This window comes from Petaurus breviceps, unplaced genomic scaffold (genome assembly GCF_028583685.1).
Source record: "Petaurus breviceps papuanus isolate PSGF00001 unplaced genomic scaffold, PetGlider_PUasm1.0 188, whole genome shotgun sequence".
Taxonomy (NCBI): Eukaryota; Metazoa; Chordata; class Mammalia; order Diprotodontia; family Petauridae; genus Petaurus; species Petaurus breviceps.
Genome location: NW_027185804.1, coordinates 5796417 through 5815665, shown reverse-complemented (window position 1 = coordinate 5815665; position 19249 = coordinate 5796417). Strand labels below are relative to the sequence as shown.

General features: G+C 43.7%; 1 protein-coding gene across 3 annotated transcripts; it reads left to right on the top strand.

The window, feature by feature from the left end:
• Positions 1–1514: 1514 nt before the first annotated feature.
• LYVE1 (lymphatic vessel endothelial hyaluronan receptor 1) lies at positions 1515–18118 on the top strand. 3 transcript variants are annotated; one of them, XM_069091214.1, is made up of 7 exons: positions 1517–1913; positions 5664–5835; positions 5943–6082; positions 12078–12368; positions 14014–14092; positions 14727–14922; positions 15020–18118. In XM_069091214.1, exons 1-6 carry the CDS (start codon positions 1820–1822, stop codon positions 14920–14922), a joined length of 972 nt encoding a protein of 323 aa, XP_068947315.1. In that variant the 5' UTR covers positions 1517–1819; the 3' UTR covers positions 15020–18118. The 3 variants fall into 3 exon arrangements, with proteins under 3 accessions (XP_068947316.1, XP_068947315.1, XP_068947314.1); XM_069091213.1 differs by having other exon boundaries at positions 1518–1913; positions 14727–18118; XM_069091215.1 differs by lacking the exon at positions 12078–12368 and having other exon boundaries at positions 1515–1913; positions 14727–18118.
• The last annotated feature ends 1131 nt before the right edge of the window (positions 18119–19249 follow it).

Sequence of the window (19249 nt, the reverse complement as noted above, 5' to 3'; positions counted from 1 at the left end):
TCCACTGCCTTCTGCCCAAGGCTGCAGATTCTACTCTGAGGTCACTCCGTTTGTGAGGAAGCTTTTCTAACATCAAACCTGCATCAGCCTGTGTAATTTCCACCCATTGTTTGTAGCCTTGTCCCTCTGGCACTAAGCAAAACAAGTTCAGCCCATCCTTTGAGGAGTAGATTATCAAATATTTGCAATCATGTATCTGTCCATCCAATCATGCATGCATTTCCCCCTCTCGGACTTCTCTTCTCCAGGCTAACCATTCCCAATCCCTTCAGCTGAGCTTCATATGGCATGATCTCAGTACTGTTCACTATTCCAGATGCCCTTCTCTAAAAGCTTTCCAGTTTATCAATGTCCTTCCTAAAATGTGATAGCCAGAATTAGGCAAAATATTCAATGAAATTAAACTAAATAATTAATTGATTTAAAAGAAAATTAAATAAAATTCTGACTGGCACAGAATGTACTAAGGAAACTGTATTTCTCTGATCACAGGTTAAGATTGCTTTCAATTTCTAGACTGGCATGGGTGTTTAGTAAATGTTGACTGATATATGCTATGTTGTTTGCAGTCCAATAAAACCCTTACGTTTTTTCCAGATGAACTGCTGAAATATTTAGCCTGGAAAATTGAAGACTTGGGGTCAACATGATGGTTGTGTTCGAGTATTTAAAAGGCTGCCCTAGAGAGCAGAACTAGGAGCTATGGAGAGAAATGGCCAAGAGGCTGATATAAACTCAATGGAAACTTGGTAACAAATAGAACTGCCCTGAGTGGAATGGACTGCCTTTGGAGGCAGCTGTTGGTTCCCTCCTTGCTTTAGGGCTCTAAGCAAAATTTGGATGACCACTTAACATGTTAAAAACTTGAGTATGAATAGAATTGGGATAAATTAGTTCATGGAATTATAAATCTGGAGTTGGAAAGGACCTTAGAGGTCATCTCGTCCAACCCCCTTATAGGGAGACTGAGTCAATTAGCATTTATTTTATATATATGTATTCCAGGCACTGGGCTAAACTAAGCCCTTTTACAAATATTATCTCATTTGATCCTTACAACAACCCGTCAAAGTAGGTGCTGTTATTGTCCTCATTTCACAATTGAGGAAACTGAGGCAACCAAGGGTTAAATGGCTTGTCATGTACCCAGTAAGCATCTGAGACCAGACTGAGCCCAGGTCTTCCTGACTCCAGGCCCAGCACTTCACCCATTGTACCACCAAGTACTTCCAATATTGAAAGTGTTTATTATTTCAAAGCACCCCCCCCAAAAAGGGGATCCTATAAGACACATCTTGAAATAAGCAGATGAAAGTATTAAAATTCATCTGGCCCATCCTTATTTTCCCAGGGGTCACTGAGATTGATGGTGGGCAGGGTGGAGGACCCAAAATCCTACTCTGTCTCCCATGGAACCCTAGCCCTTGGCTAGGAATTAGTAAATGACCCCCATGGGAGGAATTAACCCCGACCGATGTAAGAAAGGAAGAAGAGAGGAGCCAGGTTCACAACATCTGGCTGACCAGGAAGGAATGCAGCAGGACGAGCTGGGCTATCTGCCTCCCTCAGCTGCCTGCTCTCTGAGTCAGCAATAGCTGAATTTTCCAGCCAGCCATCCATAACACACAGGCTTCGTGTTCATTTCCCCCCATTGACCTTGACAAGGGGATGGGCGGGAAGCAAAGTGGACAGCGACAGTAGCGTTCTAACAGCTCACACTCTCACTGTCCAGTACTGGATCTCCAGTACATCAAGCTACAAGGAGAGAACAGGCAACAGAGGGCTGGTCAGCCTCTCTTGGTCAGAGGGCTTTCCAACCATGGCACACTCTCCCACCATGGAACGCTGCACCACCATGGCCCTGCTCCTTTCTTTGCTCTTGTTCCCCGGTCAAGGCTTGTTCCAGGTAGAAGGTAGGTGGTCTCCTTGGTGGGTGGGTGGGAGCCACAACACTGTTGGATTCTCTGCTACTAAAGCTTGGGTGACTCCAGTTTCACATCAAGTGGAAATACCAACCTGACAGCCCAGCTTCACCCCAGTAGATCAGAGGACTCTGTGAGCACTGAAATGTTTGAGATCATTCATCTTTGGAAGAACCTATTTTTCTTAGACCCCTCTAGGTCTAGAGCTGGAAGCTACTTCAGAAGTCATTTTATCAGAGAAAAAGGTGCTCAGCTAGGGACACATGCTCACCCACAGGGATGCCAAGCAACTTTCTCAAGGTCCCATGAGCTAAAAAGCATTAGAGTCAGAGACAAGATTGGAACCCAGGTCTTATGAATCAGGCCCAGTGTCCTTTCCACTATATCATAGTGATCTACACATACACCATATTTACCTTGAAGTAAATTGTTTTGAGGGGTTTTAACAAGTAAGACAAGTTTCTAAACAAAACATGGAATGGGACAGGGGGAGATGAGATCAAGGAAACATGCTTTCATTGAAGGGCTTAAGCCACAATAGGTTCAAATCCCAGCTATGCTACTTGCCCTGTGACCTTGGACAAGTCACTTAATTTCTCTGGCCCTCAGTTTCCTTATCTGTCAAATTAGGGAGATAGATTCAATGACCTCTAAAATTCCTTCCAGCTCTAAGTCTAAGAACCTATGAGTAGTAGAATATAAACTCCTTGAGGGCAGGTGCTAGTTCTGTTTTTGAATTTATATCCTCAGTACCTAGCACAGTACCTACTAATACAAAATGGATATTTAATAAATGCTCATTGGATTAAATTGGGTCGAATTAAATTGAATCGACCAGTATGATGAATGACATTTATGAGAAGCCTTTCCTGATTCCCCCTCCCAATGGTGCAGAGAACATGGAAGCAATTATGTACTAACAAGATAGAAGGAGAGCATTAGCATTAAGGGACATCAGGAAGGGTTTTCTGTAGATGGTGGAATTTTATTTGGGACTTGAAGGAAAGCAGGAGGCAGGGATGAAGGAGAGAATTCCAGGTGTGGAGGATGGCCAGTGAGAATCCAAGGGGTTGGTAGATGAAAGGTTTTGTGCAAGGAGAAGCAAAGAGGCCAATGTCACTGGGTTACAGAGTACCCAAAGTGCCATTTAACACTCTGTCTGGCTGTTGCCTCCCTATTTTAGAGTCACCCTTCCTATCTAAAGAGATGACAAATGACCTTTAAAAATGGTTCCTTAGGAGATCATTCTTAGGGAAATTAATATTAAAAATATAAAGTCCTGGGGATCCCAGTGCTCACTTCAGTCACCAAGTAGGTGTGACTGCACAGAGGATTCTTTGTTTCTTGATGATTCTTCTTTTATAGATTTTAGAATAAGGTGTTTGGTTCTTTGCTCCCTCCCTTTGGAGATTACCCAGTGATCTGGGAGCAGACCGACCAAAGGCTCTATCGATCTTCTTTTTCTCTCCCTCCCAACCTACCCCTATCATCTTAGCTTTTAAAACATAGCCATCCAGAATAACAGGACCTTAGAATGGGAAAGAACCTTTAGAGGTCATTAAGTCCAGCCTCCCACCTTCATCAGGAATTCCCCCCAAAGCCTCCTTCAACCAGCCCTGGGATCTCAGAGCTAGAAATAATCTCAGAAGACATCTATCCAGTCCAATTCCTACCTGAACCGCGCTCTTAGCAACTTGAGCGCAGGGGCTGGTTTTCTGCTTTGCTTTGTATCTTAGCACTTAGTATGATTCCTGAAACATAGTAGTTGCTTGAAAAAAAAATGCTTTTTGACTCATGAAATGCTTGTTGATTCTATGTCTCTGGCCGATTCCACTTGCAGACATGCATCCATTGATGAGGAGCCCATTCCCCATTTGGACAGCTCTGGTCGTTAGCATACACTTAATGAATTCTGAGTTGGAAGCTGCCTCCCTGAACTTTCCACCTTTTGCCCTTAGTTCAGCCCTCTTGTAAAATGCTTAGCAAACTTTAAAATAATAAGTAAATCCTAGTTGTTGTGATTATTCTATATTGCCTAAGCAGCCTAGTTTGGAGAAACATTTCACTGGAAGGTGGGTCACCAGATTATTTTTTTCCCAGCCATGGTAACTCCTGAAACCCAGGTTAAGAAGGGAGGAGGATTATGATTTATGGTCTAGGCCGATGTGGGGGATCGGGGGAGGGAGCAGGATTTCCCACACCCCTGAAACCACATGCCCTGGCCCTCATTTGCCTCATCTAGAACATAAGTGGGGAGGACTAGATGACCTGGAAGATCCTGTCCAACTCTAAATCATGATGCTAAGTATTTAAGGCACCTGGTTTGTGAGAGAAGGGCAAGAGAGAGGTTAGTTGATCAACAGTGTTAAGGACCAGCACCTCTGGTGTGAGGGCTTGATAAGCCCTTTTCAGGGGTCCACCTGTCCCCCAGCTCTCACCTGTGGCTCCAAGAAGCATATGCAGCGAGCGACCACACCCCAAGAAACCATCTCAGCAGACGGGGCTAAACCAGGTTGAGGGTAACCAATGGATCTCAACCCGTCCATGAGGTGGGGGGAGGAGTGTCTACCCCAAACATGGGAGGAATTCCACTGGGAGCTTGAGAACAGCTTGCTCCAATGGCCATGAGGGCAGCTGAAGCAGGCTCTGAAGCATTTAGAGCTTGGTCAGACCTAGAAGATGCCAGGGTCGTCCACTGCATCCTGGGCCAACATCATCCTGACTTGTGTGTTGGCCCTGGACTCGTGACCCTGAAGGATAGAGGGCAGAGGATGATTTTGGACAACCTGCCTCACTTAAATCCAGTTCACGAATGAGTCAAGACATCACCCCATGATGTCACTGGTCCTCTTTGAAAACTAAGGACAAAATGACAGTGGTAACATGAAGGGGTGTACAGGCTGTCCCCCCTGCCTGAAATGTTCCCCCTCCTAAACGCTGTCTCCTGGGACCTCCAACACCCTTTGTAGCTCACCTCAAATGACACCTGGGATCATAGATTTAGAGCTGGAATTTTATCAGGTCCAAACTCTATGTTTTGTAGAGGAGGAAACTGAAGCACAAAGCAGTTTAGTGTATTTCCCAGGGTCATACCTTCCACAGAAGGACTTTCATGATTCCCCCAATTGTTCATGCTCTCACCGCCTCCCACATGGAAGATAAATTATTGTATATAAACTCTCAGTGGTCTGTGGACCCATTTCAGAATCTTTGTGAATTTGAATGGGGAAAGGATTTCAACTTTCTTTTCACTAATTTTAATTAAAATGAATATGTCCCTCAACTGTGATTTTTTTTTAAATCCCATTATTCTAAGGAATCTTCTGAAGAGGCTTTACCAGACTGCCAAAGAGGTCCAGGGTATTAAAAAAACAAAAAGGTTAATAACCACTGGTCTAAGACTACTAATTGTAGGAAAAAAAGTACTGTTAAGCGTGGGCAAAGGAAGTGTCTCACTGGGAGCTCCCTATGCAGCTGAAATCCCAAGTCTAAACCCTCCCCCTCAAAAATGGAAAGTCTTTTGTATTTGCTTACCTGTGTTCATGTTATTTCTCCCCTATATAGAATGTAAACTCATGAGGGTGGGAACTGTCTCCTTTTTATCCTTGTATCCCCAGCACCTAGCACATTAGGCTATTTATTTTACCTAAAAGGCTCTTAATAAATTATTGTTGCATTGATTTTGTGGAATTCTAAAAGACAATTGATTCCCTTCTGAGCATTCATATACTCTTGTTTCAGATCTTCTTATCACAGAACCATGTAGGATCATGGGAATCACCCTCATTGGCAAAGGGAAAGGACCAGAATTTAATTTCACTGAAGCCAGAGATGCCTGTAGTATGTTGGGTCTCCAGCTAGCCAGTAAAGCTCAAGTGACAACTGCCCGAGATTCTGGGTTCGAGACATGCAGGTGAGTGGAAATGGGATGCTTCCTTTCCATAGCACTGGGAAGGCGTGAGCTTCTCTTTTACTGGGTTTATTGCCCAGACAGCTAATAGAGTTTTCTTCTCTTTGCAGTTTCGGGTGGGTCTCTGACAAATATGTGGTCATCTCCCGTATCCTTCCCAATCCCAAGTGTGGTCAAAACAAAACAGGTGTCCTGGAGTGGAAACTGTCCCTGCAAAGGAAGCAGTATGCACACTGTTATAACTCCTCAGGTCAGTGGGATGCTCTGGGAAGGAGCCTTCCTCTCTGCTTAGCACTGGTGTGGTTCTGCCTTCCCAACCTGCCTCAAAATAAAAGGAATCCCCTAAGCAAGTCAGGGAAACTGACTTCAAATCCCAAAGCTCTTTCTAGCTCTAAAACAAGTCAGAACACACTTACTGACTACTGGGTATGTGCAAAGCCCTGTCTTTGGCACTGGGGAGAGAGGGGTGATATAAGCCACAGTCTGGACTGCTAAGAAAGGGGGTGGGCTAAGGGATGATCTTCTTATCACACCGTCGTTCAATCGTTTTTCCAGTCATGTCCAAATCTTCGTGACCTCATTTGGGGTTTTCTTGGCAAAGATACTGGAGGGTTTGCCATTTCCTTCTCCAGCTTGGTTTACAGATGAGGAAACTGAGGCAGACAGGGTGAAGTGACTTGTCCAGTAAGTGTCTGAGGTCAAATTTGAACTCAGGAGAATAAGTCTTCTTGACTTCAGGCCTGGGCACTCTTATCCACTGCCCTTAAGGGATGGATACAAATCCCAATACCACATGGGAGACTATGTGTGTTTAATCATAGGATTGAAGGTTCAGTGTTAGAATGGATTTTCCAGGTCATCTAGTCCAATCCAGATGAGGAAATCAAAACCTGTAGAAGATAAGTGACTTGGCCAAGGCCACACAGAGAATTAGAAGTAGAGCAGGGACCCACCTCAGGTCCCGTGACTCCACATTTAGAATCCTTTTGACTCCAGTACTAATTAGAAACATTGCAAGCAAATTACCATTTAAGGTGGGGAAAAGTCATTATGAGCTCTGGACATCAGAAAAGGCTTTCCGGAGGAGGCAACGTTGTTTTTAGGCCTTAGAAGATGGGTAGAACAGCAAAAGGGAGAGATGATTGGAAGAAAGGCAGAGATCAGGACCACATAAGACATGTGCACTGAGCAGGAGTAGCCTAGGAGCACAGCCTTAGAGTGGTGCTTCATAAATATGAAGCCCCTACTGTGTGCCAGGAACTGCAAAGTGACGAAGATACAAAGAAAGGCGAAGAGAAAACAAACCAGGCCCTGACCTGGAAGAATGCGTGGTCTAGCTGGGAGACAACAGGCAAACATTTACAAACAAAATACAGAGTGGATGAATTAGAGACAGGCGAGAGAGGCTGGGAAAGGCTTCCAAGCTGAGGCCTCCCACTTCACTTGATGAACTGGGAAGGTTTTTCACACACTGAAATGCCATGAAGCACCATGAAACCCTCTGTACAGTCAGAGGCCGCTAGGTGGCCCAGTGGCTGAAACGCTGGGCCTGGAGTCTAGATACACCTGTGCGCAAATCCAGCCTCAGATACAGACACTAGCTGTGTGACCCTGGGCAAGTCACTTAAAGTCTGCCTCAGTTTCCTCATCTTCAAAATGGGAATAATAATAGCACCTACTTTCCAGGGTCGTTACAATATTGATAAAGTGCTTGGCACATAGTAGATGCTTATGAGAGGTTTCTTTCCTTCCTTCTTCCTTCCTATACGTGATACTATCTCCAGACAGATTTATGGATGTTATAGCCACCTGTTAACTCAAAGCCTCAGTGTTAGCCTATCCCACAAAGCACAGGTATTTAAGAGTATTCTGATCTTTACTTGAGCAGAACGCTAGATTCTTCTAATAAAATAGTGTGTGTTTAAGAATTTTTTAAATAATTAAGTATAACAAAAAAATTTCTCTACTTAATATTTGCCCCATTCATTTAAATTTGAATTTGCTGATACAAATACAATTTCACAAAATTGTGGGACTTGAGTTCTGGGAGGGACTTTATTAATGAGAAAACTAAGGAAAGCAAAAGAAGTCATTTAAGGTCACTGGGTAATGAGAAATAATTCTAGACTAGGAGCTGAGAGGCCTGAGGTTTGAAATGCACCTCTCACCCCGATATCTAAGAGCTGTGTAATCAGCTTCCTTATCTTTAATATGGGAGCAATTAGACATTTATGAGGTACTCACTATGTGCAAAGCATTAAAGACACAAAGGTGAAAAAATAGGCAATCACTACTCTCAATTACCTTATATTCTACTTGAAAGACACAAGGATACAAGACAGGCACAATAATAATAGTTAGCATTTCTATAGCAAATTTGAGTTTTGCAAAACACTTTATAATATATATTGTGACACTTTAACCCTACACAAATATTATCTCATTTTATTATCACGACAACCCTGGGAAGGGCTATTATTATCCCCATTTTACAAATGAGGAAACCAAGGCAAGCAGAAGTTAAGTGACTTGCCCAAGGTCACACAGCTAGTGTCTAAAGCCAGATTTGAACTCAGAAAGATGAGTCTTCCTGACTCCAGGCCCAGGCTCTATGCCCTATGGTGCCACCCAGTGGTCTATCACATAATATGTATTTAATAAATATTGACTTACTAATCCTGAGCAAGTCCCTTAACTGCAGTCTGTAATGTAATGCCAAAAGAAGGCCTGGGTTTTAACACAATCAATTTGAAAACCAAGCCAATACAGGGGAATCTTTAATTGCCATTACTATCACACAGTCTTCCTCAGTTTCCTCATCTGTAAAGTGAAGATAATAATAGCACCATCTTTCAGCATTTTCGTGAGGGAGGATCAAGTAAGACAATACCTACAAAGCACTTTGTAAATCTTAGAGTGTTGTTATAAATGCTAGCTGTCATTATACTATCATTATCCAACCCAACCTTCCTCATTTTACAGAGGAAGAGCTGAGGCTCAGTTTGGTTAAGTGACTTGCCTAGGGTCACACAGGGAGTCCATGGCAGAGATGGGATTCAAACTCAGGGCCCCTGATGCCAGATCTAGGATTCTTTCCCCTGCATCAGGCCACCTCCCGGGGGTACAGATGTGCATCCTCAAGTATCCATTCAGCCCAAAGCCTTCTGGCTTCCCTGACTTGTTGCAATGCTCAGCTCAAATCCCATTTTCTGTGGGAGGTCTTTACTGGTTTATTCCCTGCACAGTCATGACCGGCCCCACCCCTAATTCCCATGACCCTTGCCAGGTTCTTCCCTCTGAGACTACTTTCCATCTACATCGTGTCTTCCCCATTAGAGTGTGAGCTCCTTGAAGAAGGGACTGTGTTTTTGCCTTTCTTTGGACCCCCAAACTATCAGGGTGCCTGGCACATAATGAGAGTTTTTAACAAATGCTTGTTGACTGATGACCTCCCAGGTCCCTTCCACCTCTCAAATCTCTGATCTTTCATGCATCCCAAATGTCACTATCCAAGTCACATGTATAACCTACCTGTTCTTCTCCAAATCAAGGTTCAAAAGAATGCCAGGGAAGAGTCAAACCCTAACTTCCAGGGCTGCCTAATGATATTTTTATGAATGAAAACTGAGTCATTTGGGGAAACACCAGGGCCTCCCACACAGCTCTTCTGAATCAGTCATTTCCTTCCATTATGCCTTTAAATATGGTTATTTGAACAGCTGTGACAATGGGGAGTCAGGAGACAGGGAAGAACAGCCTTTGTGCGGGTGGCATTGAGCCTACACAGAAAAGAAGAATGCAGGACAGGGAGAAACCTTGGCAGAACAGTGTCACTGTGACAGAAGGGATGGCCCAGGAGTCTGGAGTGGTAGAGGAAGTCTGAACTTTGATTATTTCACCTAGAAGTAATTGTGATCATTTTCATAATCATAGGGACTCACATTTCTTTGGCAAGCAATATTTACATCATCATCATAACAAAAACTAGCATATCATGGCTACTATGTGCCAAACACTTGCTTTACCAAAGTAGCCCGGGAGTTCTTCATGTGGGGTCCACAGAGGCATTTGTGGATGGATTTCAGGGGGTATCCATGAACTTGGATGGGAAAAATTTACATTTTTACTTTCTTACATGTGTGCACATATATGTGTATATATTATATGTGTGTATGTGTACATATAAACACACATGTGAGGGAGGGAGGACATGTATTCTCACCTACATTTTGTGAAGGGAACTGAGGTCCTCAGCAGAGACACGACTCTTGGTCCAGGACTTGGGCCCTCAGACTGATCTAACTTAGATCATTTCCCACTTCCCCTTGGATTTCAGAGCAGCTCCCCTTCCCCATTTTATGGATGAGAAAAAGTGGCAATGTCATATGGCACATTCTAAAGTCCTGTCACATCCTGGCCCCCTTTCAGAGACACTCATTTGTCTGTGCCTTTCCTAAAGCTCCCTTCCACCTCTGAAATGCTATGATTCTACACATTTTCAAGGGAATAAAATTAAACCTTAGCCTGTGGCATCCAATCATTAATCTCCACAGCCACCTTAGCTCTCAAGAACAAGAATCATTTTAATCATGCAATTGACCTTGAAAATGATTTCAATTTATTTCCTACTTGAGGCTGCTCCAGACCGTTATGAACACAGATGAGTTTCAAAGTCTTCAGGGGCTCTATACTTTGAATTCCAACTTGTCACCTGCCCTCCTGGCCCCTTGCTTGTTCCTCTAAGTATTTTCTGGGCCCCTAAGCAGCAAATTGGGTGAATCACTTAGCTTTAAAAAGCTTAACTGGGTGAACACCAGGAAAAGGGATAGAGGGAGGGCTATGGGGAGGGTAGCTTAGGAGGGCAGCCACGGGGTGCAGTGCCAGTCCTGGAGTCAGGACGACCCCAGTTCAAATTTGTCCTCAGACACTTACTGGCTGTGTGACGCTGGACAAGTCACTTCGGCTTGTTTGCCTCCGTTTCCTCATTTGGAAAATGGGCTGGAGAAGGAAATGGCAAACCACTCCAGCATTTCCACCAAGAAAACTCCAAATGGGGTCAAATACAACTGACATGACTGAATAGCAACTACAGTGTGCCAAGCACTGTACTTAGTGATGGGGATACACACTGGGCATAGTTTCTGGTCTCAAGCAGCTCACATGCTAATGTATAGACACTCTGTGTCTATTTATGGACACTTTGTGTCTAGGTATGGACACTAGGTAATGTAGTGGAGAGTATGCATGTAAATGGAGTTAGGAAGACTTCAAATCCAGCCTCAGACACTAGCTGTTTGATTTGGGGCAAGTCACTTAACTGCTGTCTACCTCAATTTCATCATCTGTAAAATGAGCTAGAGAAGGAAATGGCAAATTGCTGCAGTATCTTTGCCAAGAAAACTCCCAGTGGGGTCACGAAGAGTCTGACACAACTAAAAGAACAATTCAACAACAAAAAGAAGTAATTGAGTTAAGATGCCAAGACAGAGCTACAGTTCCAGATCAGCTGCAAAGTGTTTCCACTCTCTGAGAACTGGCCTCATCTGCAAAATGGAGACAGTAAATGCTTATCATCCCGTGGCAGTTGCGGAGGCCAGACGAGATAATGGAGATAAAGAGCCCTGTGATTGTCAAATGCTATCGACATTTCCACTGTTATTGTTCCGTCCTGGCACCAGAGGAGCCTACTGTCTCTGCTCTATAAAGATGCTGAAGGTGGAGACAGGAAGTGCCTTCCATGGTGCCGTCCTGTCCTAGCCTGCTAGTAAGCTGACCCCTGTAATGACACCCTCACTCCCAGAGTCATAACTAGGACAGGACCAGCAGGGCTTTGCCTCAGACTACCGAATTCAGTGGAAAGCAGTTTCAGTTCTTCCATTCAAAAAGGCTGTGCTCCTCCCTGACTCTGCCCTGCCTTCCTCAAAGAAGCCTCCCTGGTGGCAACTTCCCAGTAGTGTCTGTGCCAGTATGCCAAGGTCTTCTCTATTCTCCCAGCACTTGGAGAAGTATCAGCATTCTTATGCCAATGACCCAGAATCTCCAGCTCCCTGCCACAGCACCGGGTCCCCCTCTACTGCCCATACAAGTGAGAGACCTTTTCCATGAGGTTTGCCCTAGGTACAAAAAAGTCATGGTGACAGGTCAAACCGCTGCTACCATGCCAAATCCAACAGAATGCAGGTGCTTGGATATGGGCTTTAGGTCAGCTTGAAAAGATCTCACTGCATATTTGTTTCTCCCCACAGATACATGGATTAATTCATGCAGACCTGATTCTGTCACCACCGAAGACACAGTCACTCCACCAACTGTATCGGCCACAACTGAATTTAATGTCAGTTACCCAGCTGATACAGTAACACCATCTCCAGCCCCACCACCTAACCCAGCACGGTCAAGGTGGAGTACAAAATTAATTTGCGCAACAGAACTATATCTTGAAACAAGCACTATGGAAACAACTACTGGGCCAGAAGAAGTCATACCAACTTTTGAAAGTCAAGTTGCATTTAAGAATGAAGGTGTTACTTTTGGAGGTAAAGAGGGAGGGGGGAGGGAAGGAAATAAGTATTTCTATAGAGCTTGCTATATGTACCAGGCACTGTGCTAAGTAAACACTTTATAAATATTTTCTCATTTCATGCTCACAACAATTCTGCAAGGTAGGGGCTGTTATTATCCCCATTTTACAGATGAGGAAACTGAGGCAAATGGATTGAATCATCTTGCCCAGATTCACACAACTAGTAAATGTTCAAGGCTGGATTTGAACTGTCTTACTGACTCTGGGCCCAGCACTCTATTCATCATATGGCCATGGGTATGGTGTATCTGTCTATGCATGAATGTACACACTTGAGTACGCAGTATCTATGAGAGGCAGAAACCAGTCTTCTTGCAGACAGAGTGGGCCAAGGGCAGAAAGCAATGTCGTAGGTCTTTTCCCTGGATCCAAATAGAAGAAGTTGAACCCCTCTTCTCTACAACAACCCTTCCAATATTTGAAGTCAACTTCAAGTCATGAGGGAGCAAGTTAAAGAGTATTGAACTTAAGAATCAGAGGCCTGGGGTTCAAATACCACCTCCGATCCTACATGGGTGACAAGGTAGGATTTGGATGCAGAAATTACTTGACATTTCCAGTCCTCAGTTTCCCCATCTGTCAAATATGAACTAAATGACCCCTAAGATCACGCCCAACTCTCAATCTATGATCCAATGTCTCCCATCAGTGCCCCACCACCACCACCAGCACCTGAGTTTTCTCCTAACTAGGCTAGGCATTCTGATTTCACATATATAAAAAAAAATGTTTTTTAACTCAATACAGAAAAAAATCAAAGTTGGAAGGAAGTCTGACAGCCATCTAGTTTAATCCATACATGAACAAGACCACACTATAACATCACCAACAAGTAACAGTCAAGGCTTTGCTTGAAGACTTCCAATGACAGGAAGTCCCTGGGGCCATTACAGTTCAAGACAGTTCAAATGGGTAGGAAGTTCTTCCTTAGATCAAGCCTAAATCCAACCTTTTGCAACTTTCTATGTTTACCCCTTTCTCCTACTTCTTTCCTCTTGGAATAACTAAAGCTAGTTTTCCATGAGATAGCCCTTCAAATATATGAAAACAGTTACTATATTGCCCCTCAGGCCTCTCTTTTCCTGGATAACCATCCCATTTCTTTGAACAAATCCTTTTTCCCCTTGTCAAAACTGTTCCTTTTTGTCTTGAGAAGTGCATACTTGAGAGTTTTTCATCCCTCCTGAGTTGATTTTCTGGGAAAAATTTTAGCCCATGGAATCTTGCCTATTATTTCTCTAAACTAGGGGTGGGGAACCTGCGGCCTTGAAACCACATGTGGCCCTCTAGGTCCTCAAGTGTGGCCCTTTGACCAAATCCAAACTTCACAGAATAAATCCTCTACTAATTGAACACAACCAGCACTCCAGACAGATTTCATTTAGCACACAACAAACATCACAGAAGTATCACCTCTCTTATTTAAAACACAATCTGATTAATGTTGCCCAAGTTTGGATTTTCTTATGTAGCAAAGGTCTGAATCAGTCCCTATATGTAACCAGGGAAGACTGGTTAAAGACCCAACCTTAGGTCTTATCAATGCATACATGACCAAAGGCTGAAAATGAAGACACAGTCTCTTTGCTTGTCTCCAGGCTTACCCATCGCCCTCTTGGTTCTTGCTCTGATATTCTTCACCGCTGCGGTCGTACTGGCTGTCTGCTATGTCAAAAGGTGGGTCTTTCAGCTTGTTCAACCAGCTTGCTGGTGTCTACAGATGTGTGTTTGTCCATTCTGCATGTAGTCTGAGAGGTTGTTTGATTAAACAGATGTTTATCTAGTGTCTCCTTCCTGAAATAACCTATACTAAAGATGTCAGGGGATTAAATACCCAGACAGCCTGATTCCTGACTTCAAGGTTTCATAGGAAGATAAGGCTAGTACACAGATGACTACCACACAAGGTGGAACATAAGTTCCAGAAGACAGGTACCAATAAGACATCAGGGGAAACATTGCTTCTAACTAGAAGAATCAGGGGAAACTTTGCAGAGGGGGCATTTGAGCTAGGATTTATGAGTTATTGATGAAATTTCCTCACGGGGGATTTACTTTGGATGGGGAAGGAAGTGAGGGCATTCCAGTCATGGACATGGAATGTCCAAGAGAAAGAATATAGCTCAAATGGGCTGGAGCATAGAGTATATTGAGGACAGAAGAAGGAGATAATGCTGAAAAGTTAGGGTGGCACCCAATCATGGAGGGCCTTAAAGGCCAGGCTGAGGAGCCTAGGATTAATCCAGAAGTGGTTATTATGATATATGTTACATGGAAGTTTTTCATTTTTCATTTTATTTTGTATCTTAAGGTACATGACCTCCTTCCCATTGACAAACAAGAATCAGAAGGAAAGCGTTGAAACCAAAGGAGGAAAAGCAGCGAAGGCAGAGAACAAAGTTTCTAAAGAGGAACCAAAGAAAAACGGGAAAAAGGCAGAAGAGCCCAAGATGACGCCCAAGATGACACCCAAGATGACAGTCAAATACATGGAGGCTGAGGTTTAGGTGGTGAGAGGGATAGCAGAGGACGCACCTGGGATCTCTTTACTCTGCTCCAAGGATCTGGAGGCCATGATACCTCGTACCTTGTATTTCCCTACAGGAAGAAGCTGCCAGGCCCAGCGGATCAAGCAGAAAAGCCCACAATCAATCCTAAACCAGAGGACTTGGGGTTCCCTGAGGATTAGGGAGCTCATTCAGATGACTTCCGTATTCCTTCCTGCCACCTGCCTACTCCTGGGCCCTGGGTCCTGTCACCCAATGTCTCCAAAGTGACCCTAACCTTAGACCCAAAGTTCCTATACCCTAATAAAATCCAGGTGAGAGAAAGTGAATCTGTCCAGCCCCAATCTCTTAGAAACATTCCCTGTACATTTTTGTTAGGAAGCCTTTTGTTAGGAAGGCCTGGGAAGAGACCAGCTGTGACCTGAGTCAGTCCATCAGGCCCAGGGCTGCCTTCCCTGTTCCCATATCAGAGAGATAGGCTTTCTCTGGCCCTGTACTGACCTTCTGAGCTTAGGTATCTTAGGCAGAGGAATGAAGAGGGGCAGAGGAAACATGGCATGGGGAGGCCAGTGGCTCTCCATGTGACATGGAACCTAAAGAAAGAAGGGAACCCCAATGTGAACAGTACCTCATCTCATAGAGTCTTAGTCGGGAAGGAATCCTTCAGCTGTCTAGTGAAGTCCATGGGCCCCTTTTCAGAACTATGTTTTTAAATACATGAACTAAATAGGATTCCAAAGAACACCAATGATATTAAGATAAAGATGTAGTTTTTCACACCCAGATTCCCAGGACCCTCTGAAATCTAAAAACTCCTGATCTAGTTCAATTCCCTTATTTATAAATAGGGAAACTGAGGCCCAGAGAGTAGAAGTGACCTGCACATGATTTTACAAGTAACTATGTGTGGCAGAATCAGAATTTGAACCCAGGTCCTGTGCCTCTGTAGCTGGTATTCGTACCACTGTGCCACCTTGTCAAACCAGCTAAAATAAATCTCATTTCTATAATATATTAGGGTCACAAAAAAAACTTTGATCTGTTTCTTTGATCCTGGGCTGGCTGATACCCTCCTTAGATGGCCTGGCAGTTCCCAATTCCCCAAAGTTCTCACCATATTGATTCTCCTGTCATTCTAGCCCAGAGCATCCCTAAACTCCTGAGCCAAAGTGACCCTCCAACCTCAGCCTCCCTAGTAACTAGGACCATAGGCAAACATACTTCTCTTGCAACAACCCTGTAAGGGTAAGTGATACAAGTTTTGTTTCACATATTCATTTTACAGATGTGCAAACTGAGGTGCAAAGAGATTAGGAATCTTGCTCAGGGTCACTTACCTAGTGAAGTGCCTGAGCCAGGATTTGAACCCTAGATCTCCTGACTCAAAGCAGTAACTAAACAGTAGGTTACAAATCCTGAAGGGACCAAACAAAACATTCTTCCCTGGAGAACTTCAGATATCTATTTTCTGCATGCACTCTCTCCCTTTGCTATTATTTTATTTTGGGAATGTATTGTCCCACAGTCATGTTAACAGCAGATAGACTAAACAACCATGTCACAGCCTGGGACTTTCTGGTGTAGAGGAAATCTATCATCCAGAAGAAAATGACTGGGCCCAGAAAGCAATGACTGCAATCAGCAGTTTCCTGTGTACCAACTCCTACACTTCCTGAAGCCCTTCTGAGATATGCCTGCTCCCTCCATCCATAGGTCTCAGCCCCACCCTCCTTAATACAGACCTCATGAGGCATGATGGCCCCAAAATTCAAAGCCTGATCAGCTCTGTAGGACCTGATAGAACTTTCACTCTACCTTCAGCAGCCCAGAAGTCCCTGCCATGCCATACACAATGAGGCAGGAGAGGAAGACCCTAGAATATTATGGAAATGTACCAAAAGAGAAAGTGAGAGACTTTGTTTCTACTCGATGACCTTGGGCAAGTCACTTTCTCTGAGGACCCCAGTTTCCTCATCTGTAAAATGGGGATAATAATACTTACCTACCTAGCTACCTCTTAGGGTTGTTGTGATTAGAGCTCCTTGTAAATCTTAAAGCCAGGAGTGTGCTGGTAAATATTCAAGGACTGGCTCTCAGGGAATGTGGGGGAAAGATTACACACCACACACTTTTAAGTTAACCTGTATAGGTAATCAATAGAATCATAAATTAAGCCCTGCTTATGGTGTTTGCCAATATCCTAAATGTAAATGCTCAAGGTGAAAATTTAAGAATTGACTCTCTGGAACTGGTATAATGAGGGGGCACCATCCCACCCTTGCTTAAAGTTGGGTGTAAAAAGTGAGCCATCTGGGGCAGCTAGGTGGCACAGTGAATAGAGCACTGGCCCTGGAATCAGGAGCACCTGAGTTCAAATCCAGCCTCAGACACTTGATACACTTACTAGCCATGTGACTTTGGGCAAGTCACCTACCCCAGTTGCCCTCCAAAAAGCAAAAAAAAAAAAAGTGAGCCATCAGACTACCCATTTGTAAAATATGGGCATTCCAATGGAATCATTTCTAAGACTCCTCTATACCCTGAAATTCTGTGATCTGATTTTGTCAGACACTACTTTCTGGATAACCTTGAACAAGACCCTAACTCTACTTCTAATCCTCTGTTAAAGCTTAGGCAAGTCACAGTCCTTTCTCTTTGCCTGTGTTTCTCACTTGAAAAATAAGTTAATATAGAGTAGCACATACAGTATGGGACTTTGAGCCAGAATTATCTGGGTTCATTTACTAACTGTATGATTCTTGGCAAGTCATTAACCTCTCTGTGCCTCAGTTGGTTCATCTGTAAAATAAGGGGGTTGTATTTCATGGTCTCTAAGGTCCCTTCTGGCTCTACAGTATGATACAACGACTCCATGAAAAGATCTCTCAGCTCTAATGTACTAGGATTCCAATGCATGTTTCTTTGTTTTAATTGTGAGTTTCTATAGCTATTCTACTTACTAAACTATGGAATTTTATGCTAGGACTAATATATTCTTCAATTAAGTATTTTTTCAACTATATTTGTAATCATAATCTTTATTTATTATAAGTGTATTCAAGGAAAAGCCTTGTAAACCATGGGGCCTGTTAGTATCATTGACTAATGTGCCATCATGGTCTTGGTCTTTCTTTCCAGTAAAGAAAGAACCTAGCATGTCCAAGTGTGCATTGAGGAAATAAAATCATTTAAAACACCTCTTGATCACCATGTTGGATTCCAAGGCACCATATCTACCTCCAGGGGAGTAAAAATGGATAAGAAGTCCAAACCTGATGCTTGCTGAGCAGCAAAAAGATGAAAAGAAACTATTAGGCTGCCATGAAGGAGCAGAGATGCTGGGTGGCTGACATTGTGCTTTCTCTTTCCTACATGTGAAGAAATTCTACCAGGAAAGGATACCATTGGACTCATGGACAAACCAATGTCACTGCCTGTTTGAGCTCTCCATCAGGACCAATCAATTTACTGTGGTTCTAATTGGTTGGGATACTGTTGCCACATCACTTGATGCTAAAGGTAGCTCAAACAGACAGACAGAAACAGGATATGGGACTGACAGAAGACTTTAGCTTGGTCTTCCTTGTTCTCCATCCTTTTCTTGATTTGGCATAGTGCAGGGGAGAATTTGGGGTCAGAAGACCCTAATTCTGCTGTGAGTCCTTAAGCAAGAAACATACTAAACATGTGATCATGAGCAAGTCACTTAACCTCCCTAGGCTTCAGTTTCCTCAACTATAAAATGGGAGGGTTGGACCAGATGCTATCTTGGGTACCTCCCAGTTCATGGTCCACTGATCCTAAGTCATTTCACTTTATTCTTTGGACCTCAGAAGTTTCCTAATCTGGAAAATGTCAGGGTGGGATGAGGGTACCTCCAATGTCCATTCTAGTTCTAAATACATGACCATTAGTACAAGAAGTTCCAAACAGCAGCCTAACCATGGGGAACATGCCTTGATTGAACTCTAAGGCTGCTTCTGGTATCTCTCCCCTTCTATCCCTTCAGCTACTGAAGTGCAGAGGTCCTCCCAGTTGGAGTCCTGAATGTCCCAGTGTGAATGCAGCCCTGCACTCCAGTAAAAATTCTTCCTGATCAAAGAAACTCAGTCACCCCAGGAAGAGAATTTACCAAAAAAAGTCCAAGCCAAAAGGGATCTTAAAGATCATTTGGTTCAATCCCCTTATTCTACAGATGAGGAAACAGGCCCACAGAACTAACTGGTCCTAAGCCGTTCTGGGAGTTAGCAGCCAGCTGGGACTAGAGCCCAGTCCTGATACGAAGCTCAGTGGACTTTCACCTGCCTCAAACCTGAAGCTGGCCTTT

Bases quoted from the DNA above. Each gene is read 5' to 3' on its own strand.
- LYVE1 (XM_069091214.1), top strand. From the start codon at position 1,820: ATGGCACACTCTCCCACCATGGAACGCTGCACCACCATGGCCCTGCTC. The intron at 6,083-12,077 runs GTCAGTGGGATG...TTCTCCCCACAG, and splicing joins ACACTGTTATAACTCCTCAG to ATACATGGATTAATTCATGC. The intron at 12,369-14,013 runs GTAAAGAGGGAG...GCTTGTCTCCAG, and splicing joins TGAAGGTGTTACTTTTGGAG to GCTTACCCATCGCCCTCTTG.